Source organism: Entelurus aequoreus, linkage group LG12 (assembly GCF_033978785.1).
Source record: "Entelurus aequoreus isolate RoL-2023_Sb linkage group LG12, RoL_Eaeq_v1.1, whole genome shotgun sequence".
NCBI lineage: Eukaryota > Metazoa > Chordata > Actinopteri > Syngnathiformes > Syngnathidae > Entelurus > Entelurus aequoreus.
The window spans coordinates 19,692,385-19,713,772 of NC_084742.1; the positions used below are offsets into that span (position 1 = coordinate 19,692,385).

The following is a 21,388-nucleotide window of genomic DNA, read 5'->3' on the forward strand; positions in this document are numbered from 1 at the left end:
CGGGGTTTGGTGGTAGCAGGGGTGTATATTGCAGCCCGGAAGAGTTAGGGCTGCATGGGATTCTGGGTATTTGTTTTGTTGTGTTTATGTTGTGTTACGGTGCGGATGTGCTCCCGAAATGTGTTTGTCATTCTTGTTTGGTGTGGATTCACAGTGTGGCGCATATTTCTAACAGTATTTAAAGTTATTTATACGAGCACCGTCAGTGTAACCCGTATCGCTGTTGGGCAAGTATGAGTTCCATTCACATGTGTGTGCGTGGAGAAGCTGCACATTTTATGTGACCGGGCCAGCATTCGCTGGACTGGGTGGAAAGCGGAAGTGACGTTTTTTGGGAGGAGCACTGAAATTTCAGAGTCTCCCGGGAGGGTTGGCAAGTATGAGAATTAGCAAGTATGAGAATTAACGGTGTTACCGCGGCACTGCCGCTGAATATAATCGGCGGGCCAGCTCTAGTGTTAATTTGATATCCAAATTTGGCCCGCGGGCCAGAGTTTGACACCCATGATGTAAACAAACTACGGTGCGTTCAAGGACCGCCAAAATTAGAAGGACAAAAGGGCGCTCGCCAAATACTGGAATCAGTGAAGCATGTTTAATACAAACAGTGTGCTTTATAACAATTAGGGAGGTTTGTGTCATGTCTGTCCTCCTACAGAAACCATATTAACACAAAAAACATATTTTTTTCCCCTCATCTTTTTCCATGTATCATACATTTTTGAAAAAGCTCCAGAGAGCCACTAGGGCGGCGCTAAAGAGCCGTATGCGGCTCTAGAGCCGCGGGTTGCCGACCCCTGATCTAGGACAATTGTGCTAGTATCAATATTGTCAAAAATTCCTGGGTTTCCCGAAATTCCAGGAAATTCTCATTCAAATGAATGGACATATTCAAAGTTTTACAATGCCCTATATTCTCAAATTTTGCACAATTTCTAAACCCTATTCCGACCTTTAAACAATCCACCCACACTACCCATCCAATATATTGAATGCAAAACATATTTTCCCTTTCCCAAAATTCCCAGGTTTCCTGGAAGTTTCTATTCATTGACAATGAATGGGCATTATACAATCTACTGCATATCCCACTTTTCTCATCCGATTTCAACCCTTCTATTATCCACACACTGCGCTCGCCCTGGACATTCAAGCCAGCGTGTTTACCGGGTAATTCCCGGGATTACCAGGAATTTACCCCTATTGAAAATGAATGGGCAATATACAAAACTATCCATATCTGATTCGAACCAACATCCACACACTCTGGACATTTAAGCCTTTCAGTTCTGCTCACTCGTATGGGCGGTTCAGATAGAACACAGGTCAATATGTAGCATTTAACTTAAATGTGCAAGAAAAACCAAGAGCACATTGAATTCTTTGTTATACAACAAACAAGGTGATCTGATTGACTTATAAAAAATGTAGCATATATTTTGCTATTATAGGATTTCAGTGGCGGACCGTGCGTTTCTCACCTAGGCCTTCAGTGATGTCAGACTTCAATGATCTCAAAATACCATAATTGATGTCCCCACATGACCATTGCTGGAGAAATACTATACAGGAACACATTTACGCACTACTGGGCATTGAATAACATCAACAGTGTACATAACAGGTTATTTTCTGGCGCATTTAAAAATCTATTAAAACGCATCAGCAATTAAAACATATCTTATGTGGTACTGTCAAATTGCCAAAAACATTAAAAGTGAAAAAAAAAAACTTGAACTCACAATTTGTAGCACCTATTCGACGCCGTATAAGCCAGTCGGCTTATTCCAGTGGAAATGACGAGCATTTGATCGCCAGAACAGCTGAGCTAGCTTCCGGGGTTGGCCGAAATTGTCTCACAAGATGTAGTTTCTCTTTAAATATCCTTCTTGAAAATGGCCTTGCAAATATATATCTGCCACCTAATCAACGGTTTGTTCTCCTTCTCTGCTGTCTTGCTACGGCACAACACTTCCTGCATCCTACTAAATTGAAACTTATAAATGGATACTCATTTTGGAATGACGAGTATCCAATCACAGTCTCGTTAACATCACAACGGCACTGAACCAGTGCTAAACCAATGCATGTCTGGAAATATCTCCAAAATATGACTTAATTCACAACATATATGATTAAGACAGTAACAAAACAATTTAAATTTTCCGTTGCAGTTCTATGAAGTCTGAAAGGAGTTAGATCATTTAGATGTTTTTAAACTCACAACACAGCTCTGAAAATCCTCATTCCTCACTATCAGTACATTCCAATTTGTGTCCAAGTAGGTTGGCCAATGTGCACATCCGATAAAGGCACTGTTATCCCGAACGTGTTATCTTTATTATGCACCATAACTTTGGCCCTGTTATGTGACTTGAAATGTGTTGTCAAGTCTACATGTGACAACATTTCATGCATTTTTACATGCTGGCCAATTCTTTAAAAAAATCAAATCTCCCCACAACCCAAACACCGGTACGAACTCTCCTGGATGCATCATCTATCCATCCCAGGCAACAGTGCATGCTGGAAAACTATGTTTTTCATGAGGGTTTAGCAAAGCAGAAGAGAGCAGTCCTTTTACGTGTTTTTATTAATTTCACTTTGACATGAATACAGAAATCACATTTCTTTTTAATTTTCTTTTTCTCTCAAAGTAGAACCAAAGTCCTAGCTAATACAAAAACAGAGCTGATCTTAGTGAACATCGTACAAACGGGTCAAAAGCACAACACGGCTTGACGGGAGACCAAAAAAAAAAAAAAAAAAAAAAAAAGACAACGCTCCTGTCACACTCTCCCATTCCCAATGAACCGAGGAAATCAACATGCTTTCAGCAAACTGGTTAAGAGTAATAATCCATTATATAGCTTGTGTGTGTGCACTTATAGAAGTATTACACTCAAAAGAAAGCCAGCTATGATTCTGTATGGCGGACACCTATCGAGCCTTGCAGGAAGCTTTAAAGCAACTAAAGCGTCAATAATCATGCCAATTGATAATCTATGATGAGACAAACTGAAATGCACACAGTCTCTGCATAATTTGGCTTTAGCATCCAAAGTATGAATGAAAAACGATGCATGATGAGGAGAGGGGTGGGATGACACCACAGATGGCATGCATGGCACGGAATGTCAGACCAGTGAAAACACATTTAGCAGTAGAAGTAATAGTAGTCGATCGGACACATTGGACTGCATTGATAGGACACTCATCCATAATTAGCCACTTTCACTGCATGCAAACTTACGTCTGGGATCATGAACAGAAACACAGCCACGTAGCCTCATTTTACTCCCTTCGGTATAATTGCAGCGCTATAAAACTAATCAAACCACTGAAACGATCACGAGTCAATTAAAAAATGGACATAAACTTAAGTGGAGAAGGGGAATATGATACAGCCTATATTCAGGGTGAGAACTTGCTTCTAAGCGTGTGAGCCTTACAGCAGTCCAAAACATTGGGGGGAAAAACAGCCTCCTTACTCCAAAAAGCTACATAAACTAGTATTCGTCTCAAAATCGCGGTAAAGCATTTAAAAAGAGTTACATTTAACATTTTCTTTTAATTGCAATGTTAGCAATCAAGGACACCGCTTTCCCCCAGGTTCATGATCTGATCCCTGACTTGCTTCTAATTATGATGCTCATTGAGCTCCATTCTCCTCAGTGACAGCAGTAAGTAGATCTTTAAGTGTACTGTATAGATGCATGCACCACAAGCGAGGACTGCTGGCTGCAAAGATGGTGAACTAGACTAAATTATCACAGCTGGCTCAGTGTTCCAAATGCTTTTATTTCCACCTGCTCGCTGGGTTTCAACATAAAAGTTCAGTGCATTGCAGAAACTTACACACCAATTGCTGCCTGTGCAGCTTTACAAGCAAGCCCATGACCTGCTTCTAAAAATGAGGACTCAATCTAAGCAGAGCAGGGACAGCAGGATGAGAATAGCCACAATGACACCTACAAGGTTAGTATGCATATATCCATTTTTGTCTTGATTTATCTTTAAATACACTGTTTGTTTTTCCTAAAAATGTTTCCGGCTTACATCATTACCTGACCTTCTACAGAAATAGTTTTTTTTTTTAGTACAGACATTTGCTTTAAGCGCCGCAAACATGCACCCTTCAAACCAGGTCATAGATTCAGTCTAGTTCACTTGACCACGCTCCGCTTGCCCGCACTCCATCATGTGGCCACGGCCACACAGAGAGGTCATGGCCACGCATTCCTCACTGGCACACTTCTTTTTTTAATGCTTGCAAGTGAAGCTGCTCAGTAGTTTGACATTAAATATTGAGGAGCTCAGAGATGATCCTAGCTAGTCAGGTTCAGTGTAGACAGGTGGTACTTGGTTGAGAGTGGGTGATGAGGCGTTAAGGGGGGAGGGGAGTCAAGGAGGGTGATGAAGAGGACTGAGGATTTCTTTTTCTTTTAACTGAGGTCAATCATTCAGTTTTGCTGCGCTTCACGGCGCCGGGTAGTTTCTCTTGCAACCTGAAAAAGAAAGAGTTAATTGACACAGCACATAGAATTTGTCACATGACATGCAGCGCCGCACACAACTCACTTGGCCATGGTGGTGTTGATCTGGTTACGTGCCAGGTCGATGTACTGATCAATTTGGGTCTGCAGGCGAGAGAGCACAACAATGGCTCACTATTTGGCAAAGGTTGTTTGTTTTTTTCACGCGATGACTTCATGTTCTCGGCGGGGGTTAGTTAGGCCACAACAACAGGATGGACAAAGAACGCCTTTAGTGTCTGACGCAGACCGCGCTCATCCAAGTGAGCGCACTGCTGCGCTGACAGGCAGCTGATGTCATCATGCGCCTGCCTCAGACTTTTATCATCCTCATGGCGTGGAACACAATGCCCAACTCCTTACCTTGTTCTTCTCGTAGATGGGCGGCACAGCGAAGAGGAGGATGTCAGCTGCAAAGAGGGACAAACAATGCAATAAGATGCAAACGCTGACATAATAGGTCTATATATTGCAACCCATTTAAGTCGATGCCCTTCGTATTGGCAGACTCACTTCGACATGATTAAAATCAAAAATAGCAATTACTTGCAAATGTACTTGTGGCTTGCTCAGTGGCCTGGTTAGAGTGTCCGCCCTGAGACTGGAAGGTCGTGAGTTCAAACCCCGGGCAAATCATACCAAAAACTATAACAATGGGACCCATTACATCCCTGCTTGGCACTCAGCATCAAGGGTTGGAATTGGGGGTTAAATCACCAAAATGACTCCCGAGCGCGGCTGCCGCTGCTGCTCACTGCTCCCCTCACCTCGCAGGGGTGAAAATGGGGATGGGTCAAATGCAGAGGATAATTTCACCACACCGAGTGTGTGTGTGTGTGTGACTATTGTTGGGACTTTAACTTTTAACTTTCATCAGAGACACAAGGAGCAGGGTCAATAAGACAACATGTCATATTATATTTTATACTTTTATCTAGCAAAAGACTTACCTATCCCACAATGGATAAATTACATTGTTGCAGTGCAGGTTTTTACAGTAACAGAAGTAAAGTGTAATGAAAAACAAAAAAAAATAGTCATAAATACTACATATTGCTCACTAATATGTATAGACAGAAGATAAAATACAACAAAAAAAACTAACAGTATTGCACACCATGAAAAAAAAAGATTACAGTAATCACATAAGTGTGTTGTAGAGTCTTATGGCTGTGGGTAGAAAAGATAGCTCTCCTTGCACTGTGGATGTAACAGTCTAATGCTGAAGGAGCTACTCAGGGCCTCCACAGTGCCGTTATGGATGTCAACTTGGTCAGCATTCGTCTGACAGCCACCTCCTCAATGCTGTTTAGTGGGCAGCCTCTCCTAATGAGTTTATTAAGTCTGTTCCAGTCTCTGACAGTGCTGCCCCCACCCCAACGACGGCATAGAACACAGCAGAAACCACCACAGTGTCGCAAAAGGTGCGCAGCAGTGACCTGTGCAGGTCACTCAAGAGATTTTTGTAAGACTTGACTACCGGTACAATGATAATAAATATTTCGTACATGGACTAATTTTTCTCTCGGTGACTAAATATCTTTAAAAAAAAAAAAGGGTTTAGTTTGTGAGTTGTAGTAGAATCCATGTCGATACTGCCATGCTTTTATCTTGAAACTTACTTTGCACCGAGTAATACATCACTGTGTGTAAATTCTAATTCCAACTACAGAGCATTTACTTTGCTGTTGTGGTGTCTCACACTACTTAAAAAACAAACAACAACAATACAACACAACATAAACTGAACAATTTTTTATAGAAACGACCCCTTGGTATCTCAAATTTGAGGTCACAAGCGGTCGACCATGTATGTCGATGTATGTGTGCACTTTTTAAGTATTGAGAAGAACACCGTGAGCAAGGGTCACCTGCGTAGAGGCAACATTCAACTTCTGGCACATGTCTGTTTTGAGTTATTATGCTATAGTATTACAATACAATTTATTTTAACCAATATGGTAAAAAAGGCCAAAGAGAGACTTACTGTATGCATGCGGGCATGGCAGCATAACCCTCCTACTATTTCAATCTATGAGTGCTATGGGACAAGTTTAATGTAAACAATTATGAGTGCAGACAGAGCACATAATACTTTTATTTGTAAAGTACGTTTACGGTGCCAAGGTTTATAAATGACTAACCGGTAGACTAGACTGGATTCCTGTAAATGGGTTAAATGATGATGCATTACTGGTAAGTAACTTAATTGGTTATTTTCTTACTCAATAGTCTATACAGTGCATTCAGAAACACGTAAGACTGCCTTTTAGCTCTCAAATTAGGGCATCTCGAGCTTGGTCTTACCGAGGATGAGGATGGTGATGCCATTGAAGACAGCGCCAACATAGGTCAACAGCCACATGACCACAGCCAGCTGCACAAAGAGCAAACAAAGAAGGCGGCTTAGCAAAATTAAGCACCATAAGTCTTTAAAATTCACCTCCATGTGCTTTAAACTGAAAAAAGAACCAAATCAATCACAGTAGCTCCCAATTTTGGAAGATGTGGCTGGAAAAATCAATTGGACTTCACAGGGTTTCTACAGCAAATCTAATTGAATGCTTTTTAATGCCGTTTATAATCCCATGCCATGTCCTACTGCTGATAGTTGTTATAAATAGTCAAAAGCTGACAACTGTCTGTATAGACACGATTGTAAGCATTTAAGAATGCTAATATTGAATAGTTTAAAAGTTAACATTAAACATTACTATCTTGTAAACTAAAATCGTCTCGCAAGACTGTTTCATCTGAGAATTTATTTGTATTTAAAAAATTTTTTGCAGTGATGGCAGCTGACAGTTGTGGCGATAACAGCAGAAGTTGCTTTGTTGGTCACGCCAAAATAAATTAGACATTGTTAACTGCTGCCTGCCATTAATGGCTGACTATTGATTAGCTAATAGCATGTGTGATTGTACCGCATTGATGCCCATTGAGAAAAGTTTGGAGTCTTTTTGCACAGGCTGCAGAACACCTCTCTGGGTTTACCAATTGACAAGCTTTAACCAGGTTTTGTTAATTAGCCTACCAGCCACTTTTGCATTTTGTCACATTCCCGACATGTATTCATTTTATTGCTTTTGCCACAGCACGTTCACAGGATGTACAAAAATTATTAAAGGGTTTTAAACATTTTGGGGAATTTTGCCTATTATTCACAATCCTTATGTAAGACAAAAACGCATATGCTTTTTTAAAAAAAATGCATTCTAAGTTGTAAATAAACCATAGCAAAATCCCAACTATCCTAATTCTAACCATGGAGTCAATGGTAGCGCCTCTTTTCCGGCCACAAAACCCTCCAAGTAAGAATTACTTGATCAATATAATATACCCAGAAGTAACTTTTTAAATGTTATCTCTTTAAAATATCCTGTAAAAATGCATATCTCTGAAAAATATGCCTTATAACAGCCACAGACTGGAGGATACATTTTTTTAAGCAGGATACAATTTAAAAATTTGTTAAAAGGCGTCATGGAATAATAAAAAAACATCATACTAGAGCTGCAGCTATCAAATATTTTAGTAATAGAGTATTCTATCGAATATCCCGATCGATTAATCTAAAAAAATGTTTTGCTGAAAAAAAAAAAAAAGGTATATATATATATATATACGAAGTTCTTGTCTCTCGTGCGTTTTTGATGATTATTATACGGTGCCGTTTGAATGGTGGTTTCTCCACGCAAATCCGCTGAGCTGTTTTCAACCTGCCAACAACACAAACAATATAAAAAAGACAAACCACTTAATAATGACGACAGCTTTAAATGTTAAGAATGCAGCAGTAATTGCATTCTTTGCATGCAAAATAGTAATCAATGTTCATTTTGCCATCATAACATGTTTGAGATGAAAACATATATATAAAATTTGTTCAAAATTAATATTCCCTGAGAAAGTTCAAATAAAACGATATTCTTAGTATCAAATATAAAACAATAAGAACAGTTTTCATTATATCAAACATAAAAATTGGATTAGGTAGTGCCTTTAAGGCCATGTCCACACGAACATGGAGTTTTAAAAACACATATTTGGGGTTAAAACAATTTCCATCCACACAAGTGTAGTTTCAAAACTGTCTATGTACTGTATACACACAAACACATACACCTGCTCTCATGCACATTTTGTCCAATCAGAAGCCTGAAAAAAGCAGCAATAGCTGACTTGGTGGCAATAGACCTCCTATTATGTTTATTGTGATATACTTTAGACCAGTGGTTCTTAACTTTGTTGGAGGTACCGAACCCTACCAGTTTCATATGCGCATTCACCGAACCCTTCTTTAGTGAAAAATTAAATGTTTTTTTTTTCTTTCAAATCCAAGACAAATTTATATATTTTTTTTACTGGTGCAGAAAATGAACCGTGCATGAACATCACCTTGTTCAAAGGCATGAACTCACAACAAAATACACACCTGCAAATCAGTGTGACTTCTGCTGTTGCGTTTGAGAGACCAGTTTAGATATGCATGTCTTCACCTGGGCAAGTGCCACTCTCATGTCATTTTCACAGCAAGGTCTGTTCCTTTTCTTCGTTTTTATGTCCAGCACCCTCGAAAAGGATTGCTCGCAAAGACTGAGGGTATCCATAATTCGCCGATAGGGAGAAGTTTTTATTTACACGATGAGTTAGGTGTGTCTTGACCTCCGCGGCGGAGGCTCCGCCGAACCCCTGAGGCAGACTCACCCCTAGGGTTCGATCGAACCCAGGTTAAGAACCACAGCTTTAGACGTACAATGACTTGTACATTATCTTTAAAACAGCCTGCACCTACACACAGATTCCTGGGTACATTATTAAAGAGTAAATGCACACCTGTGCTGCTGAAACCCAACACTCATAGAATTATAACGTCTTTAGCAACATGGTGATATATTACATGTGCAGTGAAGTGTACATTATTTCTAAAATTAGCACGCACTATCGAGCCAAGGAAACCATTTTGCATGTTTAAGTGCCAATATAAAGCACACGGACGAGCGTGTGCCGCTGCAAAACTCTCATGGAATTATAAAGCATTTTATCATCGATATAGCGATATGGTACATGAAGTGTATATTGTCTTTAACATCAGTACACACTACAAGGAGGACGCTACATTGTTTTTTTTAGTTTCTTTGTCGTATTTTACGCGCGAGCAGGGTCGCGCCCGGCTCATGGAAGCAAGACACGTAAGTTAACTTCAAGATTTGTCGTTAAACAAGGACTAAAAACATGAGCTAATGTTGCATCTTTCTTATGACACACAGCAAAAAGTCTTGCTTGTCAAAGTTGTCCCATCAGGTGGAAGTCCAAAAGCGATCGTATACAAAACAGCTGACTGTCATTTGAGCCGGCGAGAGTGTCGCAAAGCCCATTTTGATGTGTCTTTTTATTAATGTTGATTGAAAAGAGCAGCATGTTCACGTTCAAACATACATTAAGTCCTCTTATAGTGTGTTTAAAGGCAGCAAGGCAGTGTTGTTGAGTTTGGAAATGACAGCGTACAACCGTGACGTCATCACAAGTCTCCGTGTGTGCCGTGTACACGCATATGCTGAGTGGAGAGTTTTGGATCTCTACACTTTGGCCAGGGTTTGTAAAAGTCTGCGTTTTTAAAGACAAAAGTATGCGTCTGCGTGTGGACAACAGGCCGAAACGTGAGCTTTGACTACTAAACGAGGCAAAATACCGTAAAAAAATAAATAAAAATGTACAACGCCTGAAGGCAGCAAAAATTATTCGAATATATTTTGTAATCAAATTACTTGAGGAATCGTTTCAGCTCTACATCATACTAGGAATGCAAATTATGCAGGTGTTCAGAAATGGATGACTGATTGAAACATTTTAGAAAACGACAGAATGGTATTTGCATTCTTTAGATACATTTAAAAAAGCTGAAATAATTTAACACCTTGAATAGATGGTATTTTACACCCTGTCAGTTGTTTAAAACAGGTATAATAGATAGCACGCTATGTATAAAGTGTCAGGCAGCTGAAATAACTCTAGTTCATTAACTGTGGGAATGTCAGAAAATAAGAGTTGTGGTCTTGTGAGAATTATCTTGTAGGCCACCGTAGGTCATGTGAGGTCCCTGCGTCACAAGAGTTGCTAATGTTAGCCTATTTAGCTCATGTGTGTTGAAGTGGCGACAGTTGAGGGAGTCGTGTACATAACAAGCTCAGCTTCCTCATCCTCATGACATGGTGTCAGAGTTAAGGACTACACAACTACAGTGCCCAGAGAATGGCAGTTGCAGAGCCATTTAATTTTACCGTATTGAGGCACAGCTTTTCATGCTTTCGAACCAGACAAGACCTCTTAAATCCAGTTTGAAAGCCGCAGCCGAAGAAAAACAGAGCCTGAGTTTGTTTTCATTTACCATTCCATTGATTGACTTACTATCGGCCAAGTCCTACAATTGTATAAAAAAAGTTTAATGCCTCTGGACATCCTATTTAAAGGCCTACTGAAACCCACTACTACCAACCACGCAGTCTGATAGTTTATATATCAATGATGAAATCTTAACATTGCAACACATGCCAATACGGCCGTGTTAACTTATGAAGTGCAATTTTAAATTTCCTGCTAAACTTCCGGTTGAAAACGTCTATGTATGATGACGTATGCGCGTGACGTCAATAGTTAAACGGAAGTATTCGGACACCATTGAATCCAATACAAAAAAGCTCTGTTTTCATTTTAAAATTCCACAGTATTCTGGACATCTGTGTTGGTGAATCTTTGGCAATTTGTTTAATGAACAATGAAGACTGCAAAGAAGAAAGTTGTAGGTGGGATCGGTGTATTAGCGGTTGGCTGTAGCAACACAACCAGGAGGACTTTGACTTGGATAGCAGACGCGCTATCCGACCCTAGCCGCCGACCGCACGGATGATCGGGTGAAGTCCTTCGTCCTTCCGTCGATCGCTGGAACGCAGGTGAGCACGGGTGTTGATGAGCAGATGAGGGCTGGCTGGCGTAGGTGGATAGCTAATGTTTTTATCATAGCTCTGTGAGGTCCTGTTGCTAAGTTAGCTTCAATGGCGTCGTTAGCAACAGCATTGTTAAGCTTCGCCAAGCTGGAAAGCATTAACCGTGTATTTACAGATCCATGGTTTAATAGTATTGTTGATTTTCTGTCTATCCTTCCAGTCAGGGGTTTATTTCTTTTGTTGATCAAGTATGACACATAGAATGGATCTGCTATCCCCGTTTAAATTTAAAAAAATTCATTTCAGTAGGCCTTTAATGCTTTTTAATGCCACTTAAGATCTTAATTTTCGCAAAATCTATTTGATTATTTCTAATGACCCACGGAAAACCTGCTTCACGAACATAGTTGATGTTTGTCATTAGCTTTAAAAAATATTAGGAGCCATCTCCCCTTAAATAAAATTAGTGGTCTTCCATATGGAGGACAGACGGCATAAGAAAATGGAAAGCCGTTCACCTTAAGGGAGTCCACAAGGTCCTCCACCAGGAAAAGGCGGCTCATCTGCTTCAGGGCTCGATTGATGTAGGTCAGGCTGACGTCAACGTGCTTGCGGAAGGTCTCTGGGGGAATGCGGACATCCTTATCCATCAGCGACCTGCAGGGAGATGGACATGAAATGAGGATTATGACAACATTATAAACTGCAAACCTGCCAACCCTGAAAAAAAGGCACCAGGGCTGCACTTGGGACACACCTGCTTTTATAGCTTTGCATCAGGGTTGAGTGTGAAAATGCAGTTTTTAGGCTAAAAACCCAAAAATATAGATTTTGTAAATGTTTGGCTATGACAACCACGCTGCATATTCACAGCCACAATGTAATCAAAAATTGTTTATAATTACAAATCAAAATATTTTCTATGGTACAGATATAAGATAAACTGTACAAAAAATCTATTGTGGCAATAATATTTTGAAATCATTTGGTATGTGTCTGTGCCAATTGACCACAAGAACTTTGAATATTGCTCATGGTTACGGTTTATGTCATACAACGGAATGGCTGCTTTGGTATCGCCTGACAAAATAAACAAAATAATCTATTTTAACAAAGAGTTGGCAGACCGAATGCTTAAACATGAACATGTGTTTTTCTTCATCTCAGCAACGGTTCTCAGTCACAGTGGAGTTGACACTATTACAGGTGATATGAAATATTGCATTCCAATTGTTATTTATTTTTTCATTAGATCTTGTTACAATGCTCTAATAAGCCCCAATCTGCAAATTCTGCCCTCTCCTTTTCTCTTTCTTCATTGACACAATTTATGGTAGCTGTGATTTATAATGAAGAGTGTGTGCTGCACCATTTTATAGACCTGAATATTTGTTTAGATTCTGGGGATTTTGCGTATGCAATGTTTTTACAATAGACTACACACAGTTTTATAAATGACGTCCCTGGAGAGCAGCAAAGCCTACAAGCGTATTCAAGGGTCAAAATGCGTGCAGTAACAGTACGACAAATATGTACAAGTTGACAAGTGTGTAAACTGTAGAAATTACCTTTCTTTTTAAGTGTGTTGAAACAGTAGCTTTCATTTAACAGTAAAAACTAAATGTATTTTGATTTTAAACAAAGGGGTATTTTGTTGCTATTGACTATAGTTTGGGTTATGTATTACAAATGTAATGGGACCCCCGCGGACACCATGTTGGGTAGCTATAAATAAATACCCTAGAGGTGGAGGTCATCTCACCAAGCAGACACTGCCAGGAACAAAGTTAATATACAGAAATGTGATAGTCTTTGGAGCTTGCCAGCACTCGTCTCAGTGACTTTGTCATTTGAATCTACAGCGACGGCTTGTTTCAATGTTTTAATGATATGCCGTGTATGCGTTTCCCACACCGAGCTGACTTTGGCAGTAGGCCTGGCAGTATTGACAGTCCTGTGTTTCAAAGTTGCAAATGCAAATAGACAAGCACTACCTAACGTTGCCTTAGATTTTACGATCCCCGGGGCCTTACTTAAAGGGGTGGCCATCGCTGGACTTCTGCACGGCCTGGATGACGGACTTGTAGATGCGGAAGGTGATGGTGACGCAGAGCAGCGCCAGGAGCAGGTAGGACGCCACGCTGATGACACTGAAGGCGGCCAGCGACAGCAGCAGTAGCATGGACAGTCCAAAAACCAAGCCTGACTTTTTGGGGTCCCGCCAGTGAATCAGATCCTTGACTGTGGACAAGTGGAGGAGGTTACATATTGTGTACCACCAAAAACATTATCTATGATCTGAATAACTTAAAAGGCCAACCTGTTTGACTTGAATAGGCACATTTTAAAGCACGTGGACTCGAAAAGAATCACCAATTAGCACACCACAATCATGTTTGTATGCATGTTCTGTGGGGAGTCGCGGATGCAGAAGTGATTGCCTTTACACAAGGCCGTTATGTAACGTCAGAATGGGTTGGCACTCTCAAACTGCCAGTTGTGTGCATGAGAGAAATAAAGGGCGAGGTGTGTGTTTGTGTGTTAAAAGGCCCAGTGTAACACAGTGGAAACACCACAAGGACAACAGTGTTGTAGTAACACAAATAACACAAGAACCAGATAAGGAAAGTGCTCCTTGACTGTCTTGAAACCTATTGAATTACTCAAATCAACTTGCCTTATGACAATTGACTTTAACGTTTGTGGCCATTAGCCAATCTTGGGCCATGACAAGGTTTCATTCTTTCTTCTTACCTATGTTTTTTGTCTGCTTGCCTGCTATTTTGTAGTCAAACGGCGAAAGGCAAATCATTATGTGTTAAAATAAATGGTCTAAAGGTGAAACGTCTTAATAATTCAGATCATGCCAGAAAGATTAAATGTTCAGGAGAAAAGTGGCGGCGGCAGCAGCAGCACAGTTGAAACCCTCAGAGGAAAACAAAGCGGGCTCTATTGTTGCTAATTCAGGCCGTTAAGCCAACAGTCAGATTGGGTAAATAGTGCATACCAAGTCGCCAAAAACTTCCCCTGGATCATCGCAGTGGCCTGAGACTATTTAGGCACATTTAGGCATAAGCAGATATGAAAATGAACTAATAAAAGGCAGAACAGGTCAAACTGGAAATAGTAATACCTAAGGCCTCAGAAATAGGTGAGGTTTTCTATCTCTGTATCTGAAGGGCTGTGTGTTTGTGCTCCCAGCATGCTTTGCAGGGCAGGTACCCACAGGGAAGCAGCAGTCGTCAACTTGTTTGGTCTTAACAACCAACAACCAATGTGCTCTTGTGTAATGGCCCACGTTCACTGTGCAACTCCTAAAGCTGTTCCACCACCAGTAATTTCAATGTATAAAAATATTCAAGTTATGCATATGAAAGACTATACTTAAAAGGGCATCTGCACTTTTTTATTTACACTTTATTGTTTACAATCATTATGAAAGACATGACAACGGATGTATTTATAAAAAATGTATTATAAATATTAAATAAACGTAAATAAAAGTCTGCTTAGAGCGGACCCAATGGGAACTCCACTATTCCACCCTTAAAATCTGATAAATAATTCAAAAAGCACCAACAATACTCAATTTACGTTTTGTGACTTGAATATTAACCAAGTATTGGTGACATTATTATAAGCGCTAACGCAGACAAACTATTTATAGCGGCAACGTAATCACTTCCGTGTGTCCCTATGTTTACATCATCGAGTGGTCTGCTGTTTCCTTGCTTACTTGCTCTTTGTAATTTTTTTTTAAGATAATAAATCATGCCTCTCATCTGGAAAGTAGATGGCTGGGAATATAATCTGACAAATTGGGACACTTTGACAGCCATTAAAAGCGCTTGCCCCCACCCTCTCCGTTCCTTCGCGAGGACTATGACACATTTTTCATCTAAATGGAAATATATGAACATCCCAGCAGTCGGCATCCTAATGACGGCAGACCTTGCACAGTAAGTAATGTTTTATTATGTTAGTAGGCTTTCATAAAGTCTGCAGTGAGCAGAAATCAGTGATGAAGGAAAAAAAAAGCTAACGTTGTAATGCGTTTTTGAAATTAATGCGCCATGTATGCTTAAAATGATCAAAATACGTAAATATTAAATATTATAAGTGTGCCTGTAACTACATTGCATATATACTTACATCATGTATATAAAACCCTAATAGAGGTGTTTGGATGTGTTTTTAGGAGCTCTATAGGCATCAAATGGCTCTCATGGGCTCCTTTGTAAGGAGACTTTTGATCAAGGTTATTTAAATATATAGAATGCATTTTTTTTTTTTAATCCATCCATCGTCATGTCTTTCATAAGAATTGTGAATGATAAGCAAAATCCTCAAAAAAGTGCAGTTCCCCTTTAAAGGGGCTGTTTGCAACATGCTCAAAAATATAACACTGGCAAGCCTCTGTTACCATTAGTGGTATATACTGTATATACTTTTACTTTTCACAATAATTAACAAAACTGTCCCAGACAAGCATCTAACAATTTGCAGTCATGTTATAATAGGCTATACATTCAACAATAGCTAAAATAAGTAGATCAACTTGGCTAAATTGTTATAATTAGCTGACAAAATCCGTAGTTTACATTCTCAAAGCTGTAAAACGGCAGGATATACTGTAAATACATATTACAGCACTTTGGGAAAGTTAGCGCCCTTTACTTATTACAACAGTCCCATCCATTTCGTAATTTCAAGCGCACACACACTGAAAACTGAAACTCTATAGTTGTACTATTTGAATACACTTGCAAAACAGAGGACCATTCAAGATCACCAGCTCATACACAAAACCACAAGAATGTTTAAAATAAACTAGTATTAAAAGTGCATACCAGCACCTTTACAGTCAGTTGCGAATGGATCATGTTTGTACACAGAAGAGGGTGTACCTTCCACTAACTAGTACTTTGTTCTTGTAAGAATTTGACCAGAGCAGGGTGCAAAGTATCAGCATGGATTAGGACATATTAGACTGTTATATGTGTTGATTTTGTCTAAAAATGTACGGTAGACATTCTGACAGAATACCAACTTAAATAGATGCCATCTCACTAGGATATATACATTTCCAGACTTGTGCAAAATCCAGAATTGCATTGACAATGTCTCCCAAACTCCAATTCAATCCCATGAACTTGATTTGAGGTAGCAAACAAGAAATTAAAACGCAATTCAAATTACAGTAGAATTAAAATGCCAATTGATGATTTTAATTGTCACAAACTTCATAAAAAATATATTCCCATAAACCTCATGTACACATTGTTTTTCAATTACAGCAAATGTTTTTCATCAACCATTAAAAATAAAAGCATCTTATATAAAAATAGATTAATTTGGTGTATAGTAACTTTCAAATTATGGAATGTGATGGAAATTAATTTCCTAGACTGCTGTACTTTGTCCGAGTATTTGAAATGGTTGCCAAGATAATGCAGTACATTTGTTTGAAAGCCTCTTTGTTGACAAATTTGATAAAACAGACCTAGTTTCACGAAAAAAGTTCAGTTTGTGACAACAGCAACATGGAAAAGGATAATAGACATAGAAGGCCATTTGTACTAGATCATTTTCGTGAGCTCATTCTCACAAGGACAAAATCCCTGATTTATTCATGTTAATAATATTAACATATTTAATAATAATAACACAAGGGACTGTGTGTTTATTTTAGTGTTTGTAGTATTTATTTTTTTAATATAAAAAATTATTCCTGTCACTTAGCTATAAGGATTTTTTTGAATTGCAATGAATTTAATTCCACTTGCTGTAATCCAAATTCCAAATCAACATTCTCTGGGGGTAAAGACATATACCATTCTGCTATGGGTCCTGGCTTTCAGTTCCTGTCACTTAGATATAAGGATTTGCCCTTGGTGGGCTTTTCATGTGCACCATCTCTGGTGTTACTGTTGTTCGTAATTTGTGAGGGACTATTTGAAAAACCATGGTTGACTGACTTTGTCTCTTTACCATTCTGCGATGAGCACTGGCTTTCAGTTCCTGTCAATTAGCTAGAAGGATTTTCTTTGAATTGCAATTAATTGAATTCCACTTGCTGTAATCCAAATTCCAAATCAACATCCTTTGGGGGTAGAGACATATACATTTGAATTTGGAATTTTACACAAGGCTGGTTTCTTCCTTGAACTGTTTGAGTGAAAAGACACCACCAGTGAAAGCTGCTCTGGGAACTAACCAAGGGAATTAGTATTACCTGATACGTGGGTTAGTATTGCTGTCAAGACATGCTCCGCAAGATGATAGGCTTCTGCAACCCATATGTCGATGGCTTCAACACCCTCAGAGTATGTGCTGTCACAGCAGAGTGTGTTGCTTTGGATATGTGGAGCATTAGCAACCAGGATACATGTAGTGTCATCCTCTTCCTCTTGACTGCAGCCCAACTGTTTGAGAGCACTGATGGTGAGACGTTCCTGTTCAATATCCATCACCATCGTGGGAGGGGACTGCTGACCATACACGACACCTTGAGTGTCATTTGACTCTTCACAATCGCTTGATTTGAGGCACTCTCGCATGAACTCTACAAAACTATCCACAGGCTCAGAAAGTGAGGGGTCAGCTACTTTAGAATCTTGCTGCACCTTGGTGGGCTTTTCATGGGCACCATCTCCGGTGTTACTGTTGTTCGTAATTTGTGAGGGACTATTTGAAAAACGATGGTTGACTGACTTTGTCTCGTTATCATTCTGCGATGGGTCCTGGCTTTCAGTTTTGGTTTCAGACGAGTCAGACATAAAGCGGTCTTTTGCACTTTTTAGTATTATCTCATGTGACGCATCCTGGGTTTCAGTGACCACTTCAGAAGAATCTGACAGAAAGTGATCCTTTAGACCTTTTGGCTTTATCTCGAGCTCAGAGAAGGGAGACAAAGGCTCATAATCAAAGGATTGCCCATCATACGTGTCATCCCGCATGAAGCTTTTAGAAAAACCAGCTACTGCCTTGTTGTTGGGGCTTTCCCGGACACTAAAATCAGTTTGGTGTGTCTTAGTAAAGTTTTGTTGGAATTCAGTTGACCACTCATCTTTGTCAGGTACATTCACATCTTCCTTTACATCTAAAGAGGTGGCAGTAGTCTTACATTTTTCAGGTTGTGGATAGGACACATCCCATCCAGAGTCTATAAATGTTGGCGCTGATTTTTCATGGACAATATCAAAAGGAGATTTGACTATCTTTTGTTTGGGAGAGTATTCATCTTCTGATTCTACGGGAGAGGAAGGAGGAGAATAGCCTTCTATGAATTCGGTTTCAAGGGGCCTTCTGTTATGTGCTTCATTGCGGTCTTCTAGACCAGGTTCTGCAGTTGCTGTACCTTGTTTGACCACCTCATAGGCTTCGTGCTCTGTCTCAAATTCTATCTCCATCTCATCATCACTGCAGTTTGGCTCTTCCGTTTCTATCACATTGATTGTGGGAACCTGCATTAGTTTTCTCTCTGATCTTGCAGGGGGCATCACCCTTTCCTCTGGAAGCGATGAGGTCTCAGGACAGGTAATGTCCCATGGAGAAGACGTAGAGTTTGGAGGGGGTACAACAGGGGTGAAGCCATCTTCAATAACGGTTTCATCAGACTCCTCTGAGCTGTCTACTTCCCTAGCCTCTGCTGGCTCCAAATCTTCAGTCCAAGTGATCATTTTGTCACCCATGACATCCAGAGTAGTTACAGGGCAATCTGGAAGCATTGTATCCTGCCCTGATGGATCAAGGAACCCTGACTGGTCCTGCTGAACCCACATGTCAGTAGTTGGCAGAAAGTTAAGGTCAAAGTCTGGGTCATCAACACTTGCCAGTTTCTGTGGACCATCCATCAAACCTTTCTGATTGTGATCACTTGGAAAATCCATTAAAGTGTCCGGGACACTAGTAATAGAAGGAGGGGCATCAGGACTGACCACCATTGGCTTCAATTCTGAAGTGATGGCGCATTTAACTAATGTTTCAGCATCGAAGTCTGGCACTGGCGGAAGATGAGCCTTCATCCATGCTTCGGTTTCTTCAAATTCATTCACTTGTCTTGAGTCCCCAAGAACCTCAAAGGGGGATTCTGGTGAATCATAATCAGTGGAGCCTCTTTTCACTTCAACAACTGGTAAATTTTTCTCAGTGGAAAGCTTCTGAAACCCTGTAGGAGGCTTTGCGATATCAGAGGGAGATTTGTCGTGATGACGATCTTTTAAGTGTAAAGAATCATTGCTTCTAAAATCAGTCTCCTTTTTGGCTGCAAGAGCTTCAAGAGCCTTTATGCGCTCCGAAACAGGAGACGTCTTTATTGGAGACTCTGGCTGTACATCACTTCCGTAATTATAGGGAGAAAAAGAGCCAGGTTGCGAAGAAAAGCGAAGGGATGTCGCTGTGCCTTCACAGGGCTTGTCGGGACCCAGCACCAGCTTTTTGTCTGCATTGACACGCATGGAGGACGACAGCAAAGAAGAAGAACAAGTAGGGGAGGTCACACATGTCACCTAAACGTCCATGCATTATTGATCATTGACTAAGACCTTACTCTTACTGCAGCCAAAGCGTTCATGCATTGCATCATTAAAATGTGAGCTAGATGAACATAATGGACGGACCTCTTACATATTTTTTTGCTCTTGATGGCGCAATAGCTGCAATAAACATGGGATCAAGTCATAATAATGATAGCATGAAGCCGCAGACACAATAACACTTACGCTTAATGGTGATTCTTCAATTATTTGTGGGGAAAGCAAAGGCATTTGGCTATGTTAAAATTCAAACATGGAAGCTTCAAAAGGAAAACTACACAATGTGTAGGGCCAACATTTTGTGACATCATTCATATAATAGTTACTATCGTAAAATAGGTCTGTTAGGCCTGGGCGATATATTTATCGATAAATTCCAGTGCTTTGTTGCATTTAAAAAATAAAAACATTTAATTTTTTTCTCCTCTTGCGTATTTTTTTTGCCCCAATGAGCTTCTGTATCCATCGCCCGCCCTCTTACTCTAGTGAGATCCACAAGCCTAGCAAAACATTGCTAATGCTAACAAGAGCGAGACGTTTGTTTCAAAGAAAAGGAAAGTTTTGTCAGTGCTTTAGATTTGCGGGAACAGGCATGAAACAAGTTACTGCACTCTGCAAAGTTTCTTTAGAAAAGGCAGCAGCACAACAAAACTTATTCTAGCATCTGAAACAGCATCGAGACGAGTGGAGAAACAGCAACTCTTTACAAGGCGAACAAGACCAACAACTACAAACTCCACCTAAGAAGCATCGTACTGTGGTGGACTCATTTACATAAAGGTATGTATTATGATACCATGTATTGGAGTACAATGCACAGAGAGATCACTATAGCAGTTGCTCTGCACATCCAAACCAGACATCTCGTAAGCGTGTGCTGCTGCAAAACTCTCCTGGAATTATAACTAATTTAAACATCAATACAGTGATATATTACATGTGCAATGAAGTGTACATTATCTTTAACATCAGTACACATTAAAAAGGAGCCAAGGATATTTCAGGGAAAAGCTTGCGTTTATCTACTTATTAAAACTATATAACCATCTCAATGTTTTACTTGATTATTTAATTGTACACAATGTACAATACTACCTTTTTTTTATTTACAATAGTATTTTATTCAAAGCAGAAGTTTTAACTTTGCACTTTATTCATCTATATAATTTTTAGTATTTGATGATTATTGGTATCTTTATTGATTTATTTGAGTTTATTTGCATGCAATGTGCAATGCTACATTTTTATTAAAGAAGTCTTTTTCAAGACAGATGTTCTAAATTTGCACTTTATTAATCTCGATGTTGGAGATTATTTAATTGCATGAAATGTACAATGCTATATTTTTGTTTACAGAACTATTTTATTCAAG

The 21,388-nt window shown here is 39.7% G+C and overlaps 1 protein-coding gene across 3 annotated transcripts in view; it reads right to left on the reverse strand.

The window, feature by feature from the left end:
* Window positions 1–2,574: 2,574 nt before the first annotated feature.
* Window positions 2,575–21,388, reverse strand: part of LOC133661668 (reticulon-3-B-like) — a 28,887-nt gene continuing 10,073 nt past the window's right edge. For 2 of the 3 annotated variants that reach the window (XM_062065052.1, XM_062065053.1), the window contains 6 exons: window positions 13,513–13,720; window positions 11,998–12,136; window positions 6,843–6,912; window positions 4,899–4,945; window positions 4,582–4,640; window positions 2,575–4,508 (listed from right to left, as the gene is read on the reverse strand). In XM_062065052.1, the coding sequence (XP_061921036.1) occupies window positions 4,460–4,508; window positions 4,582–4,640; window positions 4,899–4,945; window positions 6,843–6,912; window positions 11,998–12,136; window positions 13,513–13,720 (572 nt within the window). In that variant the 3' untranslated portion in view covers window positions 2,575–4,459. Of the gene's footprint in view, window positions 4,509–4,581; window positions 4,641–4,898; window positions 4,946–6,842; window positions 6,913–11,997; window positions 12,137–13,512; window positions 13,721–17,714; window positions 19,923–21,388 lie in introns of all 3 variants that reach the window. The other variant, XM_062065051.1, reaches the window with a different exon arrangement.